A 21,422-nucleotide genomic window follows, 5' to 3' on the forward strand; every position below is an offset into this window, starting at 1 on the left:
ACCTCCAGGGCCACAGGCTTGTGCTGGCCACTGGGAGAAGGCAGGGATGGTGTCGTACTTGTGCCCACGCTCTGGGGGCATGGGTCAACTTTGCCTTCCCTTGTGTGGCATTGACAGGAGTCTTCCTGTCTGTAGAGAGATACAAGTCTGATAAAGACATTGAATGTCTTCAGTGCACAGCCAGGCATTCTTCTGAGATAAAAGTGCTGAGTATTGCTAGTCTTACAGCATGGGTGGGGAAACTGAGGCACGGAGCTTTTGATTTGCTTTTCAAATCACAGAATCAGTGGCAAAGATAACCTAGGTTGATGGTTTCCAAGTCTGCATTCTTATCCTTCACTTTGCTGTCTCTTTATGGAGAGACATCTGTGCTCTTATACTTCTTGCGTATTTTGTCACATTTGACTTCACTTCTTTGAAGTAAATATGTACTCTATGATGTGTACACCTGGCTCACAGTTAGACATACACCACTCACTGTGCTTGAGGGCCTGTAACTATTCATGTCATAGCCTAGATAGACACTTTTGTAAAATCTAATCTCAAACTCCTTAAAGACCAATTTTAATTAAACTGCTGAGAAATACCTCATGAAATCCAATTTGAGTAATGAAGCTATGAGAATATGTAATTGAGCATGTGATCTTGAGCAAACCACTTATGTACTTTGTGCTTCAGTGCCAGAAAGAAGTTTAAAAATCAAATCCCTGTACCTCTAACTTTTAACGATGCTGCCAATGCTAATGGTTCATTACATCTTTTATTTATTTTGGCAGAATTAACTTTAATCTTTCTGCACAGTTGCTGCACACACACACAAAATGTTCTCTCCTGCCATATATATATTTATAAAGAATCATTCAGCAAGAAACATCACATATTAGAGAAAAAAGTGGCCTTGCTTTTCTAGAGAAGCCAGTGACCCGAGACTCTTCTGGTTTGGGGGATTCTTAGAGAGAGGCCTTTCGTGAACAGACCAAGCAGCTGCACTGAAAATGAAGCCATGTGTGTCTTTAAATAGATGTCAGAGATCACAGTCAGTTTCGAAATTTTAGGGCACCAGCTATCTGCAGTGGCACTGCCTGACACACAGTGTAAACGGAACAAAGAGGATCGATCTTTTGTTACCTGCTCTTATTTATATTGATTGTAGCCCCTCTCTGTAACGAGTACAAGGTGTGTGGAGAGAAAAGACACTGTCTGAGTGTGCTCAGTACGGTACGTGGTCACTCCACACCCTAAGAAAAGCAATCCATTTGCTATTTTATGAAGGCTTTTGAAGCTGAGTATGTGACAGATGGAAGTCTCAGGGACACCTGGATGGGAGCTCATGGTCTCTGCTGTGGGAACTGCAGGGGTTACCCACCCACCCGCCCAACCTGCTGGGCACACGGATCGTGAGGTGCTTAAGGAAGGGTTTGACACCAGTGGATTTGCACACAGAGGTTTGTGTGTTTGTACATGGCCTACAAATGTATGCTGAGAGTTTTGCATTATCAAAATGAATGTGTCTCAGCTCAGAACAGTCAGCCCCCCGCCATCTTCTCTGGGCTTCTTTCATCTAATAAAAATATTTATCTACCCGAGCAATAAGTCAAATGTAAGTTGGCTTTATTACTGTAGTGACGTGGAATGGTTGGTTGCTGGGTGACCTTGCTTCTGATTTTATGGTCTAGGCCAGCTCTGGCAGTGGAGAGGTGTGGCCACGTATTGCACTCCATTGTCAGGCTTCTCCTGAGATGATCAGAGGTTGTGTCAGTTCTCCTATAGCGCCCGGGAAGCCATAAACGTTTGCCATTTGTTATGTGACAGCCTGGATCTGCAAGGAAGGTCTGAGGGAGATAAATGACTGACAAGGGGAGCTATCAAGGCTTAAAAGAAAGGCCAAGCTTTGTGAAATCCAGCGAGGAACGGGGATCTGCAACCTTGGATTAGACCAGTGACCATAAAACTGGAGTGTGGCTTACGGCAGGGCTTTTGCAAACTGGAATACTAGAGCCTGCGTGGTTTGCCTGGGTTGTGCTCGGAGAATGATTTAATGTTATTCATTGGAAACAAATCAGATATGGAAGAAAATGAAGGAGCAGATAATTTGGAAGCCAGTCCTGTCTCTAATGGTCCTTGGTGCAAGGTGAGGAGGTTTTTTTTCTGTTTCTTTTTTTTTTTTTCCCCAATTACAGAAAACGTTACATCTTTCTGTTGTTTACAAGTGACTGCAGTAAACCATTGCCTTTGGACCAGACTGCACACAACCTCTGCATCAGCCTTTGTAAACAACTTCAGAAATTCCTTAGAGCAAGGTTGTGCTAAACATTAGAAATAGAAATGAAATGGTAATGTGTGTGGTTAAGTGACTGTCATCCACCTCGCTGGAAGTTTCAAATATCTGAGTAACTACAGGTTTCTGTGCTGCGGAAACTACCAAAATAGTTTTCTTAGGTGCTTGGAAAATCCAGAAACTTCTTGTAATTTTAGCAAAGCCACTGCTTTAAGATTTGCAGGTCAAACGTGTTTATTAAAACCAGAGCAAGCATAGGGTAAGATAAGCATTAACTTGAGCAAACAAATTGACAATTTAACTGCATGGAACGCAATGTCCAGCAGCAAACTCCTCATATTCTCCCAGGGCTCACTGGAGAGCATTTAACCTCCCTGATGGGTCAGCTGTGCTTCTTGTCAAATCTCAAACAGTGACGTTCGGAGATTGTTTTCTGTTTGCTTGTGTTTGTAATTTGATCTCATGTAACAACATTGTCCTCAGCTCACATATAACTACAGGAGTAACTCTGACATCCTGCCTGAAAAAAACCAACCTACCTTGTTGTTTCCTGTGCTTGAAATTTGAAAGAGTTCCAATTTGGACAAGTTAGTGTGTTTATATTAATCTCATCCTGTTACATGAGATTAAACGATTAGTGTTTTAGGAGCTAGGAATTCCACCTCCATTTTGGTTTCCCCCAAAACACTGCTGTGGGTTTTAGGGGGTTTTGTTGTTTTTTTTTTTGTTTTTTTTTTTTGTTTTTTTTTTTTGTTTTTTTTTTTTTTTTTTTGTTTTTTTTTTTGTCTTTACAAATTTTGGAGGGGACTGGTGGAAGTTTTGCTATTGCCTGTGCCAAGGTCAGGATTTCAGTCCAGACATTCATGCTTTGGAGAAAAAGCCTCTGGGAGATCATGTCAGGAATGTGCCAGTTTAGATTTTAGCTCAAAAATGCTTTTTCTTGATAGGAGCTACTGGAAATTAAATTAAGAAAAAGAACTTTGGCAATCTGCAAAATATCAGTGTTTGCTACTCATTAAAAAATATTCTTAGTGTGTACAGAAATATGTGCATCTAATGAAAATATGTTTGGTTTCAAGAGCCAGCCAAGCGAAAGAAACACAATCACCTTGTCCTGATGGAACATCTGCTCAGCATTGATCACTTGGTGCATGTACCATGGTACTGCTCAGGCTGCTGCTGTCATTAGTGTGTAGCATCCTTCACTTGAGTAGCTCCAACAGAAATATTAATTGCTTTTGCATTTACTGTTTGGTATTTTATTTTCTTGTTTACAAAGTTGGATACCCAATTAAAGGGCAGAAGCAAGCAACACTCCAGAAAAAAGGGAAAAAAAAAAAAGGACAAAACAATGGCAGCAGTTTGTAAACACGGAGGCTGAAAATTATTCACCCCAAATATTTGGCAAGTGGGCAACAATAACAACTGTGTTCACAGAACTATAGTCTGGTTTGCAATCAAGCTGTCTGTGTTTTCTTAGCGTATATTATTCATCTCAGAACCTGATTTCAGTTTTACATACCTCTGTTTCATGGCTCATAGAGTATGATTTTCTTTCTGTAGACCTGGGATTGTCTAGTTTTTCCTTTAAAAGCTGGAAAAACCCCTCTTTGTTCCCCTTGGGAAAAAAAAACTTGAGGGTTTTTTTGACCATATTTAAGTTATATTACAGTTCTAAAAATTTTATTTCAGTGTGATAGCACATTTTTCTTAATAAGTATTGAGAAATAATCCTGTGACTAGGTCATTAACCAGCTGTTCTCCAACTGCCTTTGCAGTTTTTGAAGTGCAAATGTGTGTTTGCAAATAACTTGGCCCACGTCTTATTGTGGGTACAAATGTTACTCATTAGAGCCTCTTCCTCAGTGTCACACAATGTGCCAACTGCGGATCCAGCTACAAATCTGTGTCTTTGTTCCCTCTCTTGGTGTTTAGTTTAAGAGGGTTCGGTCTTGTTTCAAGTTGCAAGCGAAAGTGTGTTGATGATGATTTATTTATGTTTATCATAAAATATTGTCATTTTCTGTCATTAGGCGGGGGAGTGCCCGTGCTGGGACTGGGCACGGAGACGCGCACGCGGGCTGGCTCCTGCCAGCGCCAGCAGGGCCTGGCTTTCATAGACTTTTAAATGCACTTGTAGGTTTTTAAATAAAAAGAAGCTGGTTAGTTATTAACTTGCAGAAATATCTGATTTTAGAGAATGGAAGATTACAAAAGAAACTGGATTTCCACCAGCTCCTGAAGGGCAAACAGTACAGGGCATCTGGGGGGAGAGAGAATTCGCTCCTCGTGTTTCCCTGCAGTGTGTTTGTCTTGAAGCTTTTTCGCTCTCATAGTACTTGATGTAAATGTTAATTAGCACTCCGGGGGAAATGTGTTAACAAATGTACCTTTGACACAGGTCCACAGCCACGCTTCGCTCCGTAGCTGCAGGCTGGAAAGATTAGCTGGCAGAGTAGCTTGTGCTGCTTTTGAGGAAACCCTTCCAACAGGAGTTCAGCGGAGCTTGCTGAACGCTTCGACTTCACTGCTCCCTTTGCAGCTCAGGCCGCTGCTCTGCAGAACAGCTGCCAGGTAAAACTTGAGCACATGTAAGAAATAAGAGCAAAAGCCTAGAAAAGGGGGTACTTCTAGCTGTTAACAGGCTCTAAATAAGTCTGCCTGGGCTATGGCTTTCATGTGTGAGGAGGAAAAAACAACGTCTTGACTTTGCACAAACTGTCACAGAAATGATTCCTCCTCTCCCAGTGCTGATCTTGATTAGCAATAAATATGGGTGGTAAAGTCATTACTGTAAACTGTTAGAGTAGAAAGGTAACAGTAATGCATTCGTAAACACATTTACCTCATCGCTGCGCTTTTCTCCCTTTGTGTAAACAGCAGGTCAGAGATTCAGAAATGGAAATAATTTGTAGGGTAGGATTCTTCTGCAGTGATCAAACCTGTCTTAACTCAGGATAACATATAGATACCGTGGTGGTGTCTGGCCAGATTAATTCTGAACCTGCCATGACTCCTGTGAAAATACATGCAGAGGCATTTTACAACCTTTGGCTTGTTCACCTGTTCATTCCTGTGCAGTACCAAATCCTGATTTCTCCCCAATGAAGAATAGCTCACATTTAAGATACTTACAGTGAGAAGAGTCCAGGGTTACTAACAGCTCTTTGGAAACAAGGTCGGTAATTTCAGCCAAACCCTCGTGAGCCTGGTCTGTGCTTTGCACTAGTGATGGCAAATGCTGCTGGAGGAGAGTGCCTGTGTCTGTGGGAGTGAAAGGCAGTGATGCGGTTGAGAGTCCTCCCCTTTCATGGAGTGGGATGTCCTATGAAGTATGCTGGTGTCACAGCGTGGCTCTTAATCAACTGGTCTGACCCTGGCACCCCTCTTGTGTTGCCCTCTGTGGGTATTTGCAGGAGGTCTACCAGATACTTTTTTTTGTTGTGTAAAATTATTTCTTTCTGGCTTTTGTGGTCCTGTGGAAAATTTCAAGCCTGTGTGCTGACTGTTGCTGGTAATGGGCTGTCAGACTTCAGCAAGGAGGAGCAGGGTGGGCACAATGTGGACTGGTGTGTGTTTCAGTGGGTGACCCACAGGGCACAGTGCAGCTCACCCCGGCAGGCCTGAGCTCTAAGTCAGCTGTGGAGAGGCACCACTACGTTGTGCTCACCGTATTGCTGGGTTGCAGGTGTGAACCAGTCTTTGCCATGTCCTCAGGCTGCCCATCTCAGCTGAGTCTTCAGCTTGGCATTGGCTGTGGTCTGTGACAGTCCTGGGATGGTGTTCCAGCAGAGGGAGTTCATGACAGCACTCTTATTTTGAAGTGCAGGTGCAAGAAACACCAGTCTTCTCCGCAATGGGAGATCTCCTTGCTTAGCATTGCTGCTAGATAAATGTGGCCTTGACTGGGTCAAATACGTCCAAAACTACTGGATCTAAGCCCTCTGGCACAGTACAAGGACACTGCCGCTCAGGAGAGTTTTATTTGGTTTCATACTGTTCCCTTCCTTGCCCCTGCAGGGACCCCCGCCTGAGCCAACAGCCCCCAGCTGTGGTCACCGGGAGCAGCCCAAACCTACTGAGTGGGGATGGGGAACCTGAGAAGGCACCCACCACCCTAGGGCACACAGGCATCTGAGCTGCCCTGGAGTGTGCTGCTGCTCTGTTGGCTCCATCAGCCCTTCCGTGTGCATGGCTGGATTTTGGCCTCATCCTATCAGCCTAGGAAGTGGTGACAGAGGTCAGACCTGAGCCATGCTGTTTGGTGCTGTGGATGTATTACATCATTTTATTAAGAGTGATGGGCCAGGTTAGAGTCTGGCTGTGATCCTGATGAAGATTCCATGTGGTTGCTGGGTGCTGGGTTTGGCTGCCTGCAAGCACTGGTACCCGGCATGCTGCCTCTGATACACATTTTTCCTACAACACCAGGGCTTGAGATCCCTTCCCAGGCCCATTTCTGCCTAAAGCCAAGTGTTTTCATCCGGAGAAGGTTGCAGAGTGTGCTGAAGAGCAGGCACCTTCTTCCCTTGTGGGCTGTGGGAGGAAATAGCACATGGCACCCCTACAGCCAGGCTGGGAAGGGGGTCATAGCCAAGCAGACTGCTTCTGTGTCCTGTGGCAGTGACAAAGACAGACGTAATTTTTATTAACCTGATTCTTCTTTAAATAATCCCCCTGTCATTGCAATTAGACTTCTCAGTTGTTATATTTCAGCTGTTGGTTTCTATATTCATAAATTCTTGTCTGCCAAATTTTAGCAGAAATAGAAAAACCAGTCAGTAATTGTCCATGATCATGTAAAAATTGAATCTTTAAGGACAACAGTTCCATCCACAGGGTTACTGTCTAGCTGGCTGGCTTTGGTTTTGGCTCTTTCTGTAAGTAACCTGACTCCTCAGCACCCAGCCTGGGGTTAAAATTCAGCTCAAGACAAGCACAAAACTCTCTCAGGTTTTGGTAACTTGTTTGCTGTCTAACCCCGCAATAATCTGGTTCTCACATTTGAGTAAACTGATCACCCAGCAGGAACTGGACTTCTGCCTCGTTGAATGATGAATGTTGCTTTAGTTGCTTAAAAGGAAAACATACAAGGAACTCGGAATTCTTGTTGACCCAAACAACTGAAAGAAACATCACAGCATTCCCTGAATCAACAGATGTCAATTTTCAAAACAAAATCTGAACAGCAGCCAGAAGCTTACAAGGCAGGACATGATACTATGGCCAAATCAAGACCTTGAATCTTCCCTGCCTAAACCATGGGGGTGAGCTGGGAGCTCTGGCTGGTGACGTTAGCTTGCGTCTCAGAAGAGCTGCTTGTGCATGAACCTACCTGCTTTGCAGTCAGGAAATTTAATTACTGCTTCCACAGTAGCCCTTGCAGAGTGCCCTCTGCATGAAATATGCATTCATACCTGATACGTCCCGTTATTTTTTTCTGTTTCCGCATATGGAGTTAAGGTTAATGTTCCATGAACCGTGGACAAATAGTAGTTACCATGGGTACCACAGCCTTGATTTTCCCGTCTCCTGAGTGATTAAATTCCCCACCTTAATTTTACTTTATTGGTTTATTTCTGTAGCTCCTTATTTCCTTGGTTTGCTCTCCTTGAGAGAGCAAAGCAGGACATTTCACAGGCTACTTGTATCTTCTCAGGCGTTTGCACTTTGCACACCAGTTTTGGGTATAATGGAGGCTGTCATTTGACAAGTTGTATCAAGCAGCAGGAAATACACTGGAGAGGGGCCCAGCACCCTTGGGGCTGCAACAGCCCTGGGCTCTGCAGCAGATGCACTGGCTTCTAAAGCTGCTCCTGCTGCTGGAGACCCCACTGCCTGGCTGGGCAGCTCACTCCAATGCTTTTCCAGCTTTAGCATCGGAGTGTTTCTTCCTACCATGCCATCTCCATGCTGTGTGAGCTGACCTCCCCTTGTCCTGTCTGCAGGAGATACAGAGAACAATTTAATCCGTTCTCCTCCACAGGAGCCTGATGCTGGTAACAGCCAGAGCCACTGTCAGTCTTCCTGCTGGGATTCACAGGAAGAATCTCAGGAGGAAACTGATGGGGCTTGTGAGTTTTTCTGCTGAGTCCTTCAATAATAAAAGGGCTGCATTTGTCTGATGGAGGCCTTTGCAACACTGCTAGCTGCTCTCCCAGTGCCTTACAAACTGTCCAGGTGTTTAGGTTTATTCCATAATCCTAGCCCTCCAGAAAATGGCATAAAATAATATTGAAATGGGAACCACAAGCTATAAAAACATAGACCTAGCTGGTAAGTAAAATGAATAAGTAGCTGTTAAATGTGAAATGAAAAGGCATAGAAGGACAGTGGGAGCTTTTGCTGTTTAATCTGAAGTGTTCTATAAATAAAGCTAGGTTGCTCTGTGTTGACAAAATTGGTCACCCCTAATTTAAGGCATGTCATAGGCAGAGGAAAAAGTGTCCCATAGACCTAACTAATGCGGATAGAAAGAGAGCAATTTGGAAAAGTAATGATATAATGCCAGACCCTGCAAAGCAGACGTCATCGCTGTCAGCTGAATAGCTCTTTCCTACAACAACCATTTATGGCAATTGAGGTCCATTAACTGACACTGTTTACTTTGAAGTCATGATAATTAAAGCTAGAGTGTCATCTGCATTGTAATTAACATGCTCCTCTGCACCTAATTCATTCTGACAGTATAGATTAATGATGGTAAATGACCAACAAGGATTTATCATGAGATGATTCTTTGTTCTACAGGCTGCCTCAGACAATTACAGGAAGTGATTGTTAAGTTTAGGCTATTGTCCTGGTGTAATCGTGCGTGTTCATTCTCAGCTTTGTTTTGCAGTAAAACCTATCCAAAGGCTTCATAAAGACTCAGTTACGGTCACTAAGAGGCTGAGCCACACATATAAGTTGGGGAGAGAGAGAGAGGCAGGGGCTGGTGGCCATACTCTGATTTTTCAGTATCCCAGTGCTCGCAGTCACTGTTGGTATCGGTAGGAGCTGGGGCTGATCAGTGTTTCTGCACATCAGATGCTTTGGCAAATGTAACTATTGGGAGGCTGGGCGATGGGGTCAGCTGTGCAGTGCTGTGCCTATCTGGGGCTGGGCAGCCTTGTCTGGTACCACTGCTCTTCTGCTGTGGCAATGCTGCAGTCTCCTCCTTTGGTGCCTTGGGGAGGAGGCCCTTTTCCACTGAGGTGTGCTACAGGGCCGTGATAATGCAGCAGCAATAGCCTCAAGGGTGTTCAGTATTTTGAATGAGCAAAACATACTGTGTAAAGGATATGCCCCCTTGAAATGAGGGTACCCAGTTCCCTGCACGCTCAGAGCATCAGGGGGTTTCTCTAGTCCAGTCTGCAAAATCTTGACTTTCAAGTAAAACCGGTCAGAGCTGAGAGGGACATCACCATGTCACGCTAAGCGGAAAGCCATGAAAAACGATAGAAACAAAGTGAATTTTTCCAAAGCATATAAGGCACTCAATCTCTGGTTACTTCTTGCAAAAAGTAGTTTCATCATTGCCTTTCCTTATAATAGCTTCCTTATGTACACAAGGACTTAACCTGGCTTATTTAAACTGCGTCACGTATTGCCGCAAGAATACCTGATTAACAAGATGATCAAAGTGTGCTGTTCCACGTGTCAGTCAATAGGAATTAATACGTAGGAGCCTAGTCCAAAAATGCGAGATTATAATGGAGATCTGGTTTTCTTGGTACTGAAGTGTTGCTGTGTGAGCAAACAAGTGCTAATATGATGAGCTGAGTTCCGCTTCCTCCCCTCCCTAAGGCTGGCGTTTTTCTCACTCCGTGCCCGTTTCCCCCTTTGTACCAAATCCTGACCTCTCTCCGAGGTGCAGTGAAGCCCCTTCGTGTTTGCAGCAGAGGTCTGAGATCATTTTCATAGAAGAAGTGAATCAGTGGGATTATGCAAATGCACGGCAGTGGTGTTGCACCAGCAGCAGGTATCCAGGTGTGATGGGGGGGTGACATGTTCTCCTGATGCGTGCACGAGTCCTGTCCTGAGAATCAGGCTGCAAATCATCTCCCACAGTTTATAGCAGGTACTGCCCACAGGCCTCACCATTTATTCCTTAAAATAAATAGGGCACACAGAGGATTTGAGTTGACTAGGCAGTCAAGTGAAAGCGGTTCTCCAGATAGCTCTTCTCAGGGCGCAAGGACAGACCCTGGCTGGCTTTTCTTTGTAGACTAAATGGGCCAGAAGGAAACGAGTGACCAGAGCCTTAGAGCTGAATGGGCTGACTCCTACATGACTAGTAAGGGCGCTTGTCCGAGTGCATGGCAAAACTGCTTCTCTCTAGAGGCATGGCAATGTGCTGCAGTGCCAGGAACAGATGGTTTTGGGTACAGAAGGTGACTTTGTGAGCTCTGTTGCCCCCTCTGCACACCTGCTGTTCCCTTTTGTTCCTGACAGTAGCATAGGGAAGGTGAGTGTGATGATGGAGTTAGGAGAAGAAAAACCCCACAACCCACCAACCAACCAAAACAAAAATAGAATCTGGGATTTTGAATTGGTTTTTTAGTTGATAGGATGGTTGTTTTCTTAATGTGAATAATAAAAGCCTTAGTAATAGCAACAATTTTTCTTCAGAAAAAGTTTGCTGGATGAGAACATTTTGACCAGCTCTATCAGAGACTGAAATACTAAGAGGACCCAGAAGTTTACCTGGTAACTCGAAGATCCTTAGTATTAAAACAGGTAAATGAGCCCCTGGATCCTGCCTATCTTGGCAAGAGCTGGTTTATTGTGGAGCATGTCTACTGTGCATTGTGGGGTCACCCCACCAGGGTCCTAGGCACAATTTTGGGGCTGTGAGCTAGTGAAACACACCTGGGACATTGATGGGCATGCAGCATGGAGAGGACTGACAGCTGCCACAAAGCCTGTATGTGCTCAGACCTGCCCCTGGGGTTTTCTTGGGATGCCCCTCCAGCCTCCTGTCAGTCCCACCAGCCTCTGCAGCACCTTTTGCAGCAGTGGCTGTGAGCATGTGGCTGGCCAAAGCTGTCATTGACCCCAGATGGACTCAAGCCAGTCTCTGGTGTAGGTGATCTGCCTGTCATGTACTCCCACGCCAGCCCACGCACAAGGCTTAACTGCAAGTGGTTTTAGTGTTTATAGGAAAATATTGCTGTGCTTTGCCTGTACAGCCCTGGGGACACTGGCTTGATCCTGGTGGCTGCTGGTTGTGCAATGGTGCTCCCTGTGCTACTTTGCTCTCTAACTAAATAGTTTCTCTTCCACCAGTAACCACACAGGATGGGTAAATAGACTCAGGAAAACAAGAAAGGTGGGGAAAGAATGAAAGAGCAGAACCACCTTTCCCCCACCCCCACCCCCCCCTTTTTTTTTTCCCTTTCCTTCTCCTTCTTCCCCCTTGAACAAAAATCCATTGGGAAATGGGTGTATCTGAACTATCCGTCCTTCCCCAACCTCAAAGAGACAGTGATGAGGTGGCTTTGGAGGGGAGGAGCGTGTGGATGAAAGAGGAGGTCTCTGGAGCACCATGGCCATGGAAACGCACAAGGTTGGCGTCAGTGTTTGTTATTGTTGGCTGCAGAGACGCCTGCTCTGCACCTTCAGCAGAAGCAGGGGTGCATCTGAAAGGGTTTATCATCTTTGCAGTTTTTCACCTGTGAATAAGAAAATAGGGGTTGGGAGCAGAGCTGGATGAATGGTGAGTTTTTTGGTTTGCTCTCTGACCCCTCGTGAAGATAGACCTATAAACATAGGTCTAATGGAGCTAAAAGAGCTTCCTTTTGAGAAAATAGAGGGGGGGTGGTTAGGAGAAAAGTTCTTAAATTTTGCAAAACGTTTTTATTCAGTCCCAAACAGAATGCCTGGTGTTGCTTTATAAACTGTTTATTTTTATCCCCTTTCATTTTGGGGAGAAAAAAAAAATCCAACCCAAACCATTTCATTTAGAAAATACCAAAGCAAAACATTTCACAGAATCATAGAATAGTTGAGGTTGGGAGGGATCTCTGGGGATCATCTAGTCCAAGTCCTCTGCTCAAATTCACATTTTGAATATGCTATACATTTGTTTTGAATTTTTTCTGTGTTCACAATCATTTCCCAAATTTGGCTTGAATTTCCAAACAGATTTAGTCCCCCACAAAAGGTATTTTGTGGGTTAACTTAATACTTACTGATTTTCATGTTTTCTCAGGCTTCTGTTTGGGGCATCTATGTCCCTTCTGCCAGGCTGGCAGACTCCACATACAAAGTGTTTCCCACATGTCATGAATTTCACATAGCTCCTCCTTTCGTCTTCCATATGGCTTTATATAGCCAAAAGCGTCTGACTTTATGTTTGCTCGTTACAGCACACTTACTTGTGACTTAAAAAGATGTGGACACTCATGGAAGGAAAACATTGGTCAGTATTTATGAAAAATAGTAACATTCTCAGGTTGGCCTGCTACCTATGTCCATACGTTTCCAAATGCTGGCCCATGTCTGCCAATGATTTAGTAAAAGGGACAAAGTAGTAGCTGTCATTTATCCACTAACTTTTTTATGCTAGATTTAAAAAAAAAAGGGGGGGAAAAAAGAGTGAAGAGGGACTGATAGGATATAAAGTGCAGCTGTGACCTAGGAACATGAATGACTTGGATGTGCCCAAAAGTTCACACAAGAATTAAAGAGTTGCATAGGACAGGTAATTTGTTGGTGCCCAGAACAGTGTCACCCGTGTGCCCCATGGGGCTTGAAGCCTGAGTTCCTACTATTTAGGGTTGACTGTGCTCTCTGAGCTGGCATATTGACAGAGATTTTTAACAGTAACTGTGTGATTTGGACACTAGCTGGAGAAAAAAATTGATTGTTTCACATATGTAGTCATAAGGTGCTGTGGGCAGGACGGAGGAACCATCTTCCATGTCTGTATGCTAAGTGCACTAATGTAAAGCTCATGTAAAGCAAACCCCGGCTGCTGTTACCAGTAGAGCATGAAACTTGTCCAGTCTTTTTAAAATGGAAAGACAATAATGGCTCTGTCAGCAAATACAACTCAGCCCTTGTATACTTTTTTTTTTTTAAATATAGGAAGGATTTTAGTTTTCTGCCTTTTCTAACTGCGAATCATAAAACCAGGCTACAACTCAGGGGTTCCTTTGCAAAGCTATTCCTTCATGCTTTCAGCTGGAGAAATTTTCCAACATTGACGTGAGCTCACAAAATGTTAGTCTGACTCTAAATAAGATTTTCCAGAGTTGGCTGAAGGATTTGGCTTAGTTCTAGAATAAACTGTTTCAGAAACCTTTCTGGAGTGGATTCTGGATAACCTGGAACCATTCAAAGGATTAAGAAGTCATGCGTAATTTGCTCTTTCAAAGCTCTCAAGGCTTCTAAAATTCTCACCCCAGAAATTCTCTTTCTTTCCATCAACCATCAGCTGTTTGCAAATGCTTCATTCTATTTTGGTCACCTACTCTCTTTTTTCCCCCCCTTCCCATGCATGACTAAATATATTCTTTAAATCAACTTGAAGCAGTTCGTTTTTCCATTCATCCATTTGGTCGAGCTGGTTTCTTTCCCTGTTGGAATGCTACAGGAGTGTCATACATTGGAGAAGCAATATCATCTGTGCAGCCCCGAGTGCGGGAGTACTTGGCACCAGTTCTGCAGTTTCATGTGTGAAAAGCACGAAGGCAGCTGCCAGTTTCTGCATGTTTTAACTGGTTTATTTTCTGCAGCTCTGAGCAGAAATGCTGAAGCCATGGCAGCCCCACACAGTGTGATGTGTAGGTCCATGAGCTCACAGTGAGCATGGGAGACCCTGAACTGGTGGGACTAATTCTGTCTCAGCTCAGCACCAAGCTCTGGCAAACTGGTCCTCATGAGAGTCAGGCTGAGCCGAGGAACCAGCCCACCCTGCTGCAGTTGTGCTGTTCTGAGTGATTCCTGAGCTGTGTCTGTGCAGTGTTCAGCTGCTGGTTTGGATGCACTGGCTTGCTCCAAGCGACGGCACGGGCTCTGTGCTGTGCCCTCTTGCCTGGGGTGGATGTGGCATAAGAAATAGGTTACGTTGCTTGATGTAGGTGACTGGACCCCTTGTTAAAAGTGTATTGGGGTGCAGGTACCAGCTCTTCTTGTAAGATATGTCCGTGCAAGTCCAGCATGAAGCTTCAGTGACCAAAGAAGTGCTGCTGCTTGGCATTCCTGTCAGTTCTGTAGCACCTAAATTTAATCTCGTATTTGCCTTGATTTGTATAGCTGATGAGCACGCATGCAGCTCTTCAGTAATCTTGTTTTGTTGCCCTCATATCAGAATGACATTTCTCCAACCTTTGATCTCTTGTATAACACACAAACACCCACTAGATTTCTGATCGATGCGTATGACACATGCATTTTCCTTTCAGTTGACAAACACAGAGGCTGAAATTATCCTGAAAAAATAAATATCAAGGCCAAGCATAGGAAAGGGTTTGTTTTGTTTTGGGTTTCTTTTTTTCTTTTTGGTGGAGAATTTGCTGGAGACAGATTTGACAAAGCGAAAGATCCAGTTTTTTGTGGCAATTGCATCCCTGCTCTAGCTGTCGTAGTCATGGCTGTGCACTGCAAGGGAAGGAGTCAGGCTCAGGCCTGCCAGAAGGCCCCAAGCACTAAACCTTTCTGTCCAGAGTGGGATATGTAAAGCTACATTTCCCCAGGATTGCTGCCAAATGACTAATCTTGGACACTTTCTGGCATTCCAGCATGTCTGGTTAGTGGTTACTCTAGCCATCCTATCGTGTTTTTGGGAACCAAATGTTTTGCATGCTAAAGCAAGGTGCATTTTATAGAAAGGGTGCCTAGAATGGATTTAGGTAGATTTAGTAGCCAGAACGCAGTGGCTTTACATCAAAGATAACCATATGAAGAGGAGCACTGTGTATATACTCAAAGTCAGAGACGCAGGGGAATCAGACCCCTTTCTACATTGTTTACTTAGGAGTCATGGGCAAGGGGGGATAGGAAGAAGGGTTTTTAAACACTGAGTTTAACTTCTATTTTCACTTCCATGCAAGTAACAGTTACCTGTAACACCCAGAGGTGAGCTAACAGGACAGTGCTCTGCAGTAAGTCACTGCTCAGACCAGCCTCACACTATTTACAGTAAAAAAGAACTCATGTTTTCTGCAAAGAGATCTCGAGCTCGTAGACTGTTTTATTCCACAACCTTGTTTTCTCCAACTGACTAATGGCCTCCCTAAAACTGGACTAACTGTGGTGATTCCTTCATCACGTGGTTCACAGGGCTGTCTTGGGGAGTACTCCAATGGGCATTCAAACATCATCTTATAGCATTTTCCTTTCTGTGTAAGGTGCAACATTATGTCCAGACACTGATCATCTACTGTACATAGCTTGAACGCTTTCTTGTGGCCAGTACGTTTGCCAGAGGCTGCTCCTGGTTCATGTGAATGCTCTTGGGGTTTCACTGCACTTCTTACTTCAATGATAAATTATTGCGGTTTCCCAAGGTTAATCGTTAGTGTTCTGCAGAAGATGTCCTGTCTGGATAGTATGGTTTCCTTTTAATTGTCTTTTTGGATCGAGCTTTGTTCTCATACTACGGAATAATGGGCCAAATGTGGCACCATGCAGGCTATGTTGCGGAGACTTGAATTGCACTACAAATTTTTCCTTTTCATCTTTTTTATTTCTCCTAAACTCTCCTGACTGCTCTCTCCTTATATGGAAGCCATTTGCCTTGTATCTCCTGTTCAGCATCAGTGCTTGGTGAGCCGGATGGGTCACAGTACTCGCTTGTCTGACTGAGACAGCGTGGATATCTGAGAGGATGGGCTGACCTCCACTGCAGCCCATTGCGGGAGGAAGGAGCCGTGGGCTGCTGGAATCAGGTTCCCAGCCCCAGACCATGCACAGTGTTGTTTTGTCTTTTTAGGTAACACTGAATCTTTTTATAAATGTGCTAAATTTTGTGGTTACATGAATCTATTGTCTTTGTGGAGAATGACAGTAACTTGTATCAGTGTAAGGAGCTATCGCCCTGTTGTAACACGTTTGCCCAACAAACCAGGGGTTTACGTAGAGGAGGTGTAAAAGCTCTTTATCAGTGTCCATCTAACCTGGCTAACTAAGCCAAATTTAAAACTTGTACAAATCGATACTCATAAAAGACACTTTAAAAAAGGACTCAATAGCTGCTTTAACTGGGAGGAATTAGGAGGGCTTGATGGCTGTGGATGCTACCTGCCAGCTACCTGACTGGCAAGCTGGGATGTGGAAGGGTTGGTGATTGTCACCCCAAAAGCTGTGTCCAGGGTGGTGCAGCGAGGCATCCCAGAACATCAGAGAGCTGTGCTCTCCTGGCTCCACTCTGCACTAGGAAGGGGAGGGAGCACTCCAGCTGCATCTGGCCCTTAAAGTGCAGAACAAAATAAATTCCTTCAACCCTAGCAATTTTCTCCAAAGCAGATCGGCAGGCGGCAGGCCTATGTTCTGTGGCTTGCAGTGGGCATTTCTGAGTGTCCCAAGATGCCTGTGTTTTGATGACTATATCCCAAAGACATGCCTCTGGTGTTCTTCCATGCCCACAAACAACATTTGAAAGACATCACATAGAAGACCAAACTTATCTCCAGTGGCTTCAATGGAGTTGCTTCTGATCCTAGAGCTCCTTGTCTGGGTAGCAGTCCCCAAGCACTCCGGGTGATTTGGGAGCCGTAAGCAGGCTGGGAGAGAGCACGCCAGCACACGTCTGTGCCTGCTGCTCATCTTGCCAGAAGTGCTGCTCTCAAAGTCCTTGTTGAACAGCAATTCATCTGTTATGCAGAAAATGCCAACAGTTCCATTCTTCAACAAGAATTAGGAAGTGTCTTAAACCAGCAGAATTAAGTAGATGGAGATGAGAACTGTTTCTTTGACCAGCTGTGGAGAGGTTCTCTGCGGGTTTCTGAGCTTCCTCAAAGGTGTCATGTTATTCCCCCTATACAAGTCAGAAACTGAGTAAAACCACTGCATGTGTGTCCCCAGCATACCAGCTCCTTTTCTGCACTGGTTCCCATTTTTAAGAAAGCTGGGAGACATTCTTTTCTAAGGGCAAACCTGCTACACTAAATCCCATCGTGCTTCATTGACTATTACTTGCATTTTCATGAGGTATTGACCGTCAGAGAAGTGCAATCTTAAGTACCAGAAAGTTGTGTTTAAAGCCTTCTAGATGATCATTAGACAGTTCAAGCCCATGGGTGACACCAAGCAGTTTGTTGCTGGTGCTGACCAGGATGTGTTAACTCTGGGAGAGGCAGAGCTTTACTGCAGGATTGTAGGTTATGTTAGAAGTACTTAAAAAAAATTATGGAGTTTTACTTAGCTGTATTAACTGTCTTTTCCCAGAAACCACCGACATTTCAAAAGGCACATACTGTGCCTCTGTGGGGTCAGATTACAGCCTTACTTCCAGGCAATGACAAATACTTCCTAGGTGACTTAGGACAAGTCACTCAATTAATGTTTTCCCATCTGTAAGGAATTAGAATCATAAAGCAACCAGTATTTATGATGTGTTCCTGTATGTCTGTTATAGGGCCATATAACTCTACATAAATGAAAGCTTGCATGCATTTGCTGTACAAGAGATAAAAGCAAGCAGCAAGGCAACTGTTCTAGAAGATATCCACTGTTTCTATAATATCTTCTGAAGGTTCTTTTTTCACTGAAGTGGTTAACAAACTTGGATGTATTCAAATGTGCATAATTTAGCTGAACACTTTGAATTCTTTTAGTTATACGGCTCCCGTCTGTCTGTTTTTGTTTTACTTCTTTTTAATTTTTTTTCCTTTCCTTTTTCCACTGCTGAGCTCCATAATTGTTCCTTTTAGCCACAGTCACCTAAGGTCAGGCTGTACCTTGCTAAGGAGCCGAACTGCAAACAAGGCTAGCTAAATCATGTGTCTCCAGCCCATTCCTGTTATTAACCCTCCCAGGTTCTGGGCCTAGGTCTTGGCAGAGCAGCAAAAGTAGACTTTTTATCAGAAGCTCACATTCTCCTCAAGTGGAGGATGAGCTGGGTAGTTCTTGCCATTTTTTTAAGGATGCAATATTGGAGCTATCTCAGATTTATGTTGATAATGCAGGGGGCAGAGACAACTGTATTTAAAGACTGGTGTTCGTGCAGTGGGAATTCAGTCTGATAAAATTCTGTCTCTTGTTCCCAAAATGTCTTTCAGAGTGCTTTCATTAGTAATTTCATTGTCATTGTAATAAATGTGACGCTGCCTTTAAACTGCTGAGAAAATGGCCAAAGTACATTCAGGTTATACTCTGACCAGAGCTGGTCTGTGTATTCAGGTTTTGTCTGAAATCTACAGCCCTACAAAGAATTTTTATTCCTGCTTCAGTCTCTGTCTAGCAAGATCCCTGCTTAATTTACTTTTTCTTCCTCTTAAAATTTCCACAGCCTTCATGTCTGCTGCAGTTCTGTGTTACATTCACTGTGTGGGAGCAGGCAGGACAAATTCAGAAAATGCAATTGGAAAGGTTGATAGACTTTGTTCCCCAGAGCCTCCGGGCAGCCCAGGGGAGCCCAGGTGCTGCTGGCGCAGCCCTGTGCCAATACAAGGATCTGACATGAAATGCTATGCTGGGATAAACGTGGGGTCAATTTGTCCTAATTAGAGCAGCTCTAATAGCAGCGTCAGATAAATGCCTCAGGTGGGAAAGTGTAATTGTAATTCTTAATGCACTGATGTTATCAACAGGTTACTACATTAAGATAATAACAAATGTTGTCATGTGGTAAAATGGTGAGAAAAGTTAAAAAAAAATAAAAAGATAAAAGGAGAAATCCTAAAAAGGGAGAAAACCAGCAGCCTTCATTGTTGAGGCTTTACATATTCCTCATAGATCAATATTTAGGTAAGTGTGGGAAACTGCTTACAAAATGTTTTTGATAAACAGCATAATACTTCTGAGACAAGTCAAGGAGTTACTTGGCGTGCTTTGGGATGGTTTAGTGTGTTCAGCCATCCCCACGAGTCGCTGTGAGAGCACTGCAATCTGTTCTGCTTGGTACCAGAGCGGTACAACCTTGCAGGTCTTCCTGGAATCAGCTGTTGAACATGAATTAGTAACATGCAGAGAAGGTCTTAATATAAGGCAGAAATGATTAGTGATTGACAGAGAGGAAGGGGAATTCAAAGACTACTTCTGCTGTGGGCTGGAGATCATAATGATGTCCACACGCCTAAATAGCAATATCTAAAGGCAGAGTGGTTGCTTAGAAACAGCTAAACTACATTTTCACCTGCAATGACATTGAAGTATAATTTTCAAGACTGTATCCCTAGCAGATTGTTCTAAACAGTTCTGGGACATTTAGCACATCCATCTCTTCCTCTAATGGGCAATTTTTTTTAAGGATTAACAGGAAGCTTTTAAAAATGTGGGTAATTTTGAGTTAAGATGAGCATTGCAGCACTGTGCTAATGTACAAGAAGCTGCAACTAAAGGCAGTGACCATGAGTGAAGGTGGCTGATCTAATGGAGTTTTGTGAACTAGTGAAAATGCAGCACTACAATAAATAGCCAAATAAGAAAAAGAAAGCAAATTTGATTAAAATCATCTCAGTTTGCCTAAGTGCCACATTGTGACCACAAAGGAGACCTTTAAGAGGGATTCTGGGTACTAACCTCGCTGCACTGGTAATATGAAATCAGCAGGTATGAAAAACTCTGGAAAACAATCTTGTGGTGAAAAAAATGTCTCCTTCTGTTTGACTAGCACTAAAAGCCTGCGAGTGAGGCTTACATCAACAGGCTATTAAGGGCTGCAATGAGGTGATGCCGTTGTGCCATTCTCACCAGGAGCTGTGAGCTCCTCTGGGTGTAGCTTCCACCCTGCCCTGGGTACCCTGGGAGCCCTGGCCCCGCAGCAGGGCAAAGCTGCCCTTTCACTGTGGCTCTTCTATCCCAGGCAGTCTGCTTTTGGTGATACTTCATTTCTCCCTTCCACTCTCGAAGGGGCAGCCAACATAGCAGCGACGTGTTTTACAAGGCACGTCTATTCAAAGGACCTGCTCCCTCTTACTGAAGCCTGTGTGCCAGTGTTTTTTCTCTGTCAAACATTGCAGGTAATTCGTGCAGGGGTGGGTGGACACCTCTATTGCTATAGGTCAGTGCCTTTCTTCCATTCTTAAATGTGCAAAAACTTGTGCTGCCAGGAGCAAAAAATTTGCATTTCCCTGGTTTGTAATGTATGAACAGGATCTGCATGAAAGAAATGGATGTGTTAACACGGACACCCACAGCCTGTCTCCAAACACAGCACTTAGAAGCAGTTCTAGTATACTTTTTCCTGTTATTTAGGTTATAATATCAATACAAGCTTGAATGGAAAGGCTGTGAGGGATGGAATTTGCTGTAGTGCCTTTTTCTTCTTTAATTTGTTTTTCTTTTTGATCACCTGTTATGTAATCAGTGAAATACCTCACAGCAGGGTGCAGGGTTGCATTTTGGTAAAAGAGCAAGCAGTTAAAAAGTGAAATGCTGTTTAGGAATGGGGTGTGGCCTTGTATACTCTCATTGCTGCTGATCCAAGGTAAGAGGAAAATTGGGCCTGGGCTCCTGCCTGGACATTAAATTAGTTGTTAGACCTGTTGTGGCTCTCCTTTCTCCATCAGCATGGTGTCTTGCCTACACAGTTGCAGGTATGAGCTCAGGCTAATCTATTCCTGGGCTCTTTTTTTTTTTGGGGGGGGGGGGGGGGGTGGAAACTTGCAAGAGAAGGCCAGTGTTTCCTGATACCCCTCTCCTAGAGCTTCCAAGAACCAACCCCCTGAGAGGGGGAGAGTGAGCCAGAGCAGAGGTCCCAGCAAGGTTTGCCTATCTGTGCATGATGGATGTCAGGGCACTGAGGGAAAAGTGAGCAAGTGCCATGGTAACTCTGGGTGCAGTAAGTGGTGAATGGTACCCCACACAGACCATGAAGGAGGCACTGGGTAACCAGCAACCCCTGACTCCAGCTACCCCTGTGCCACACATGTCTGTGTGGACACTCAACCTGCTGAGAGTAAGCTGAGTTTAGGAAGTTATTTCTTGTAGTATTTTTCTCGAATACCTGTGTCTCCCCAGTGGAAAAATTATTTTGTTGTGATTTGCTGTACCT

At 44.1% G+C, this 21,422-nt stretch overlaps 1 protein-coding gene across 1 annotated transcript in view; it reads left to right on the top strand.

Annotated features, from left to right (window-relative positions):
• Positions 1-1,827: 1,827 nt before the first annotated feature.
• Positions 1,828-21,422, top strand: part of PDE8A (phosphodiesterase 8A) — a 151,662-nt gene continuing 132,067 nt past the window's right edge. The window contains exon 1 of the mRNA XM_084267948.1: positions 1,828-2,131. Coding sequence (XP_084124074.1) covers positions 2,039-2,131 — 93 coding nt within the window. The 5' untranslated portion in view covers positions 1,828-2,038. The remainder of the gene's footprint in view (positions 2,132-21,422) is intronic.

Source organism: Gallinula chloropus (genome assembly GCF_964237585.1).
Source record: "Gallinula chloropus genome assembly, chromosome: 9".
NCBI classification, from domain to species: domain Eukaryota; kingdom Metazoa; phylum Chordata; class Aves; order Gruiformes; family Rallidae; genus Gallinula; species Gallinula chloropus.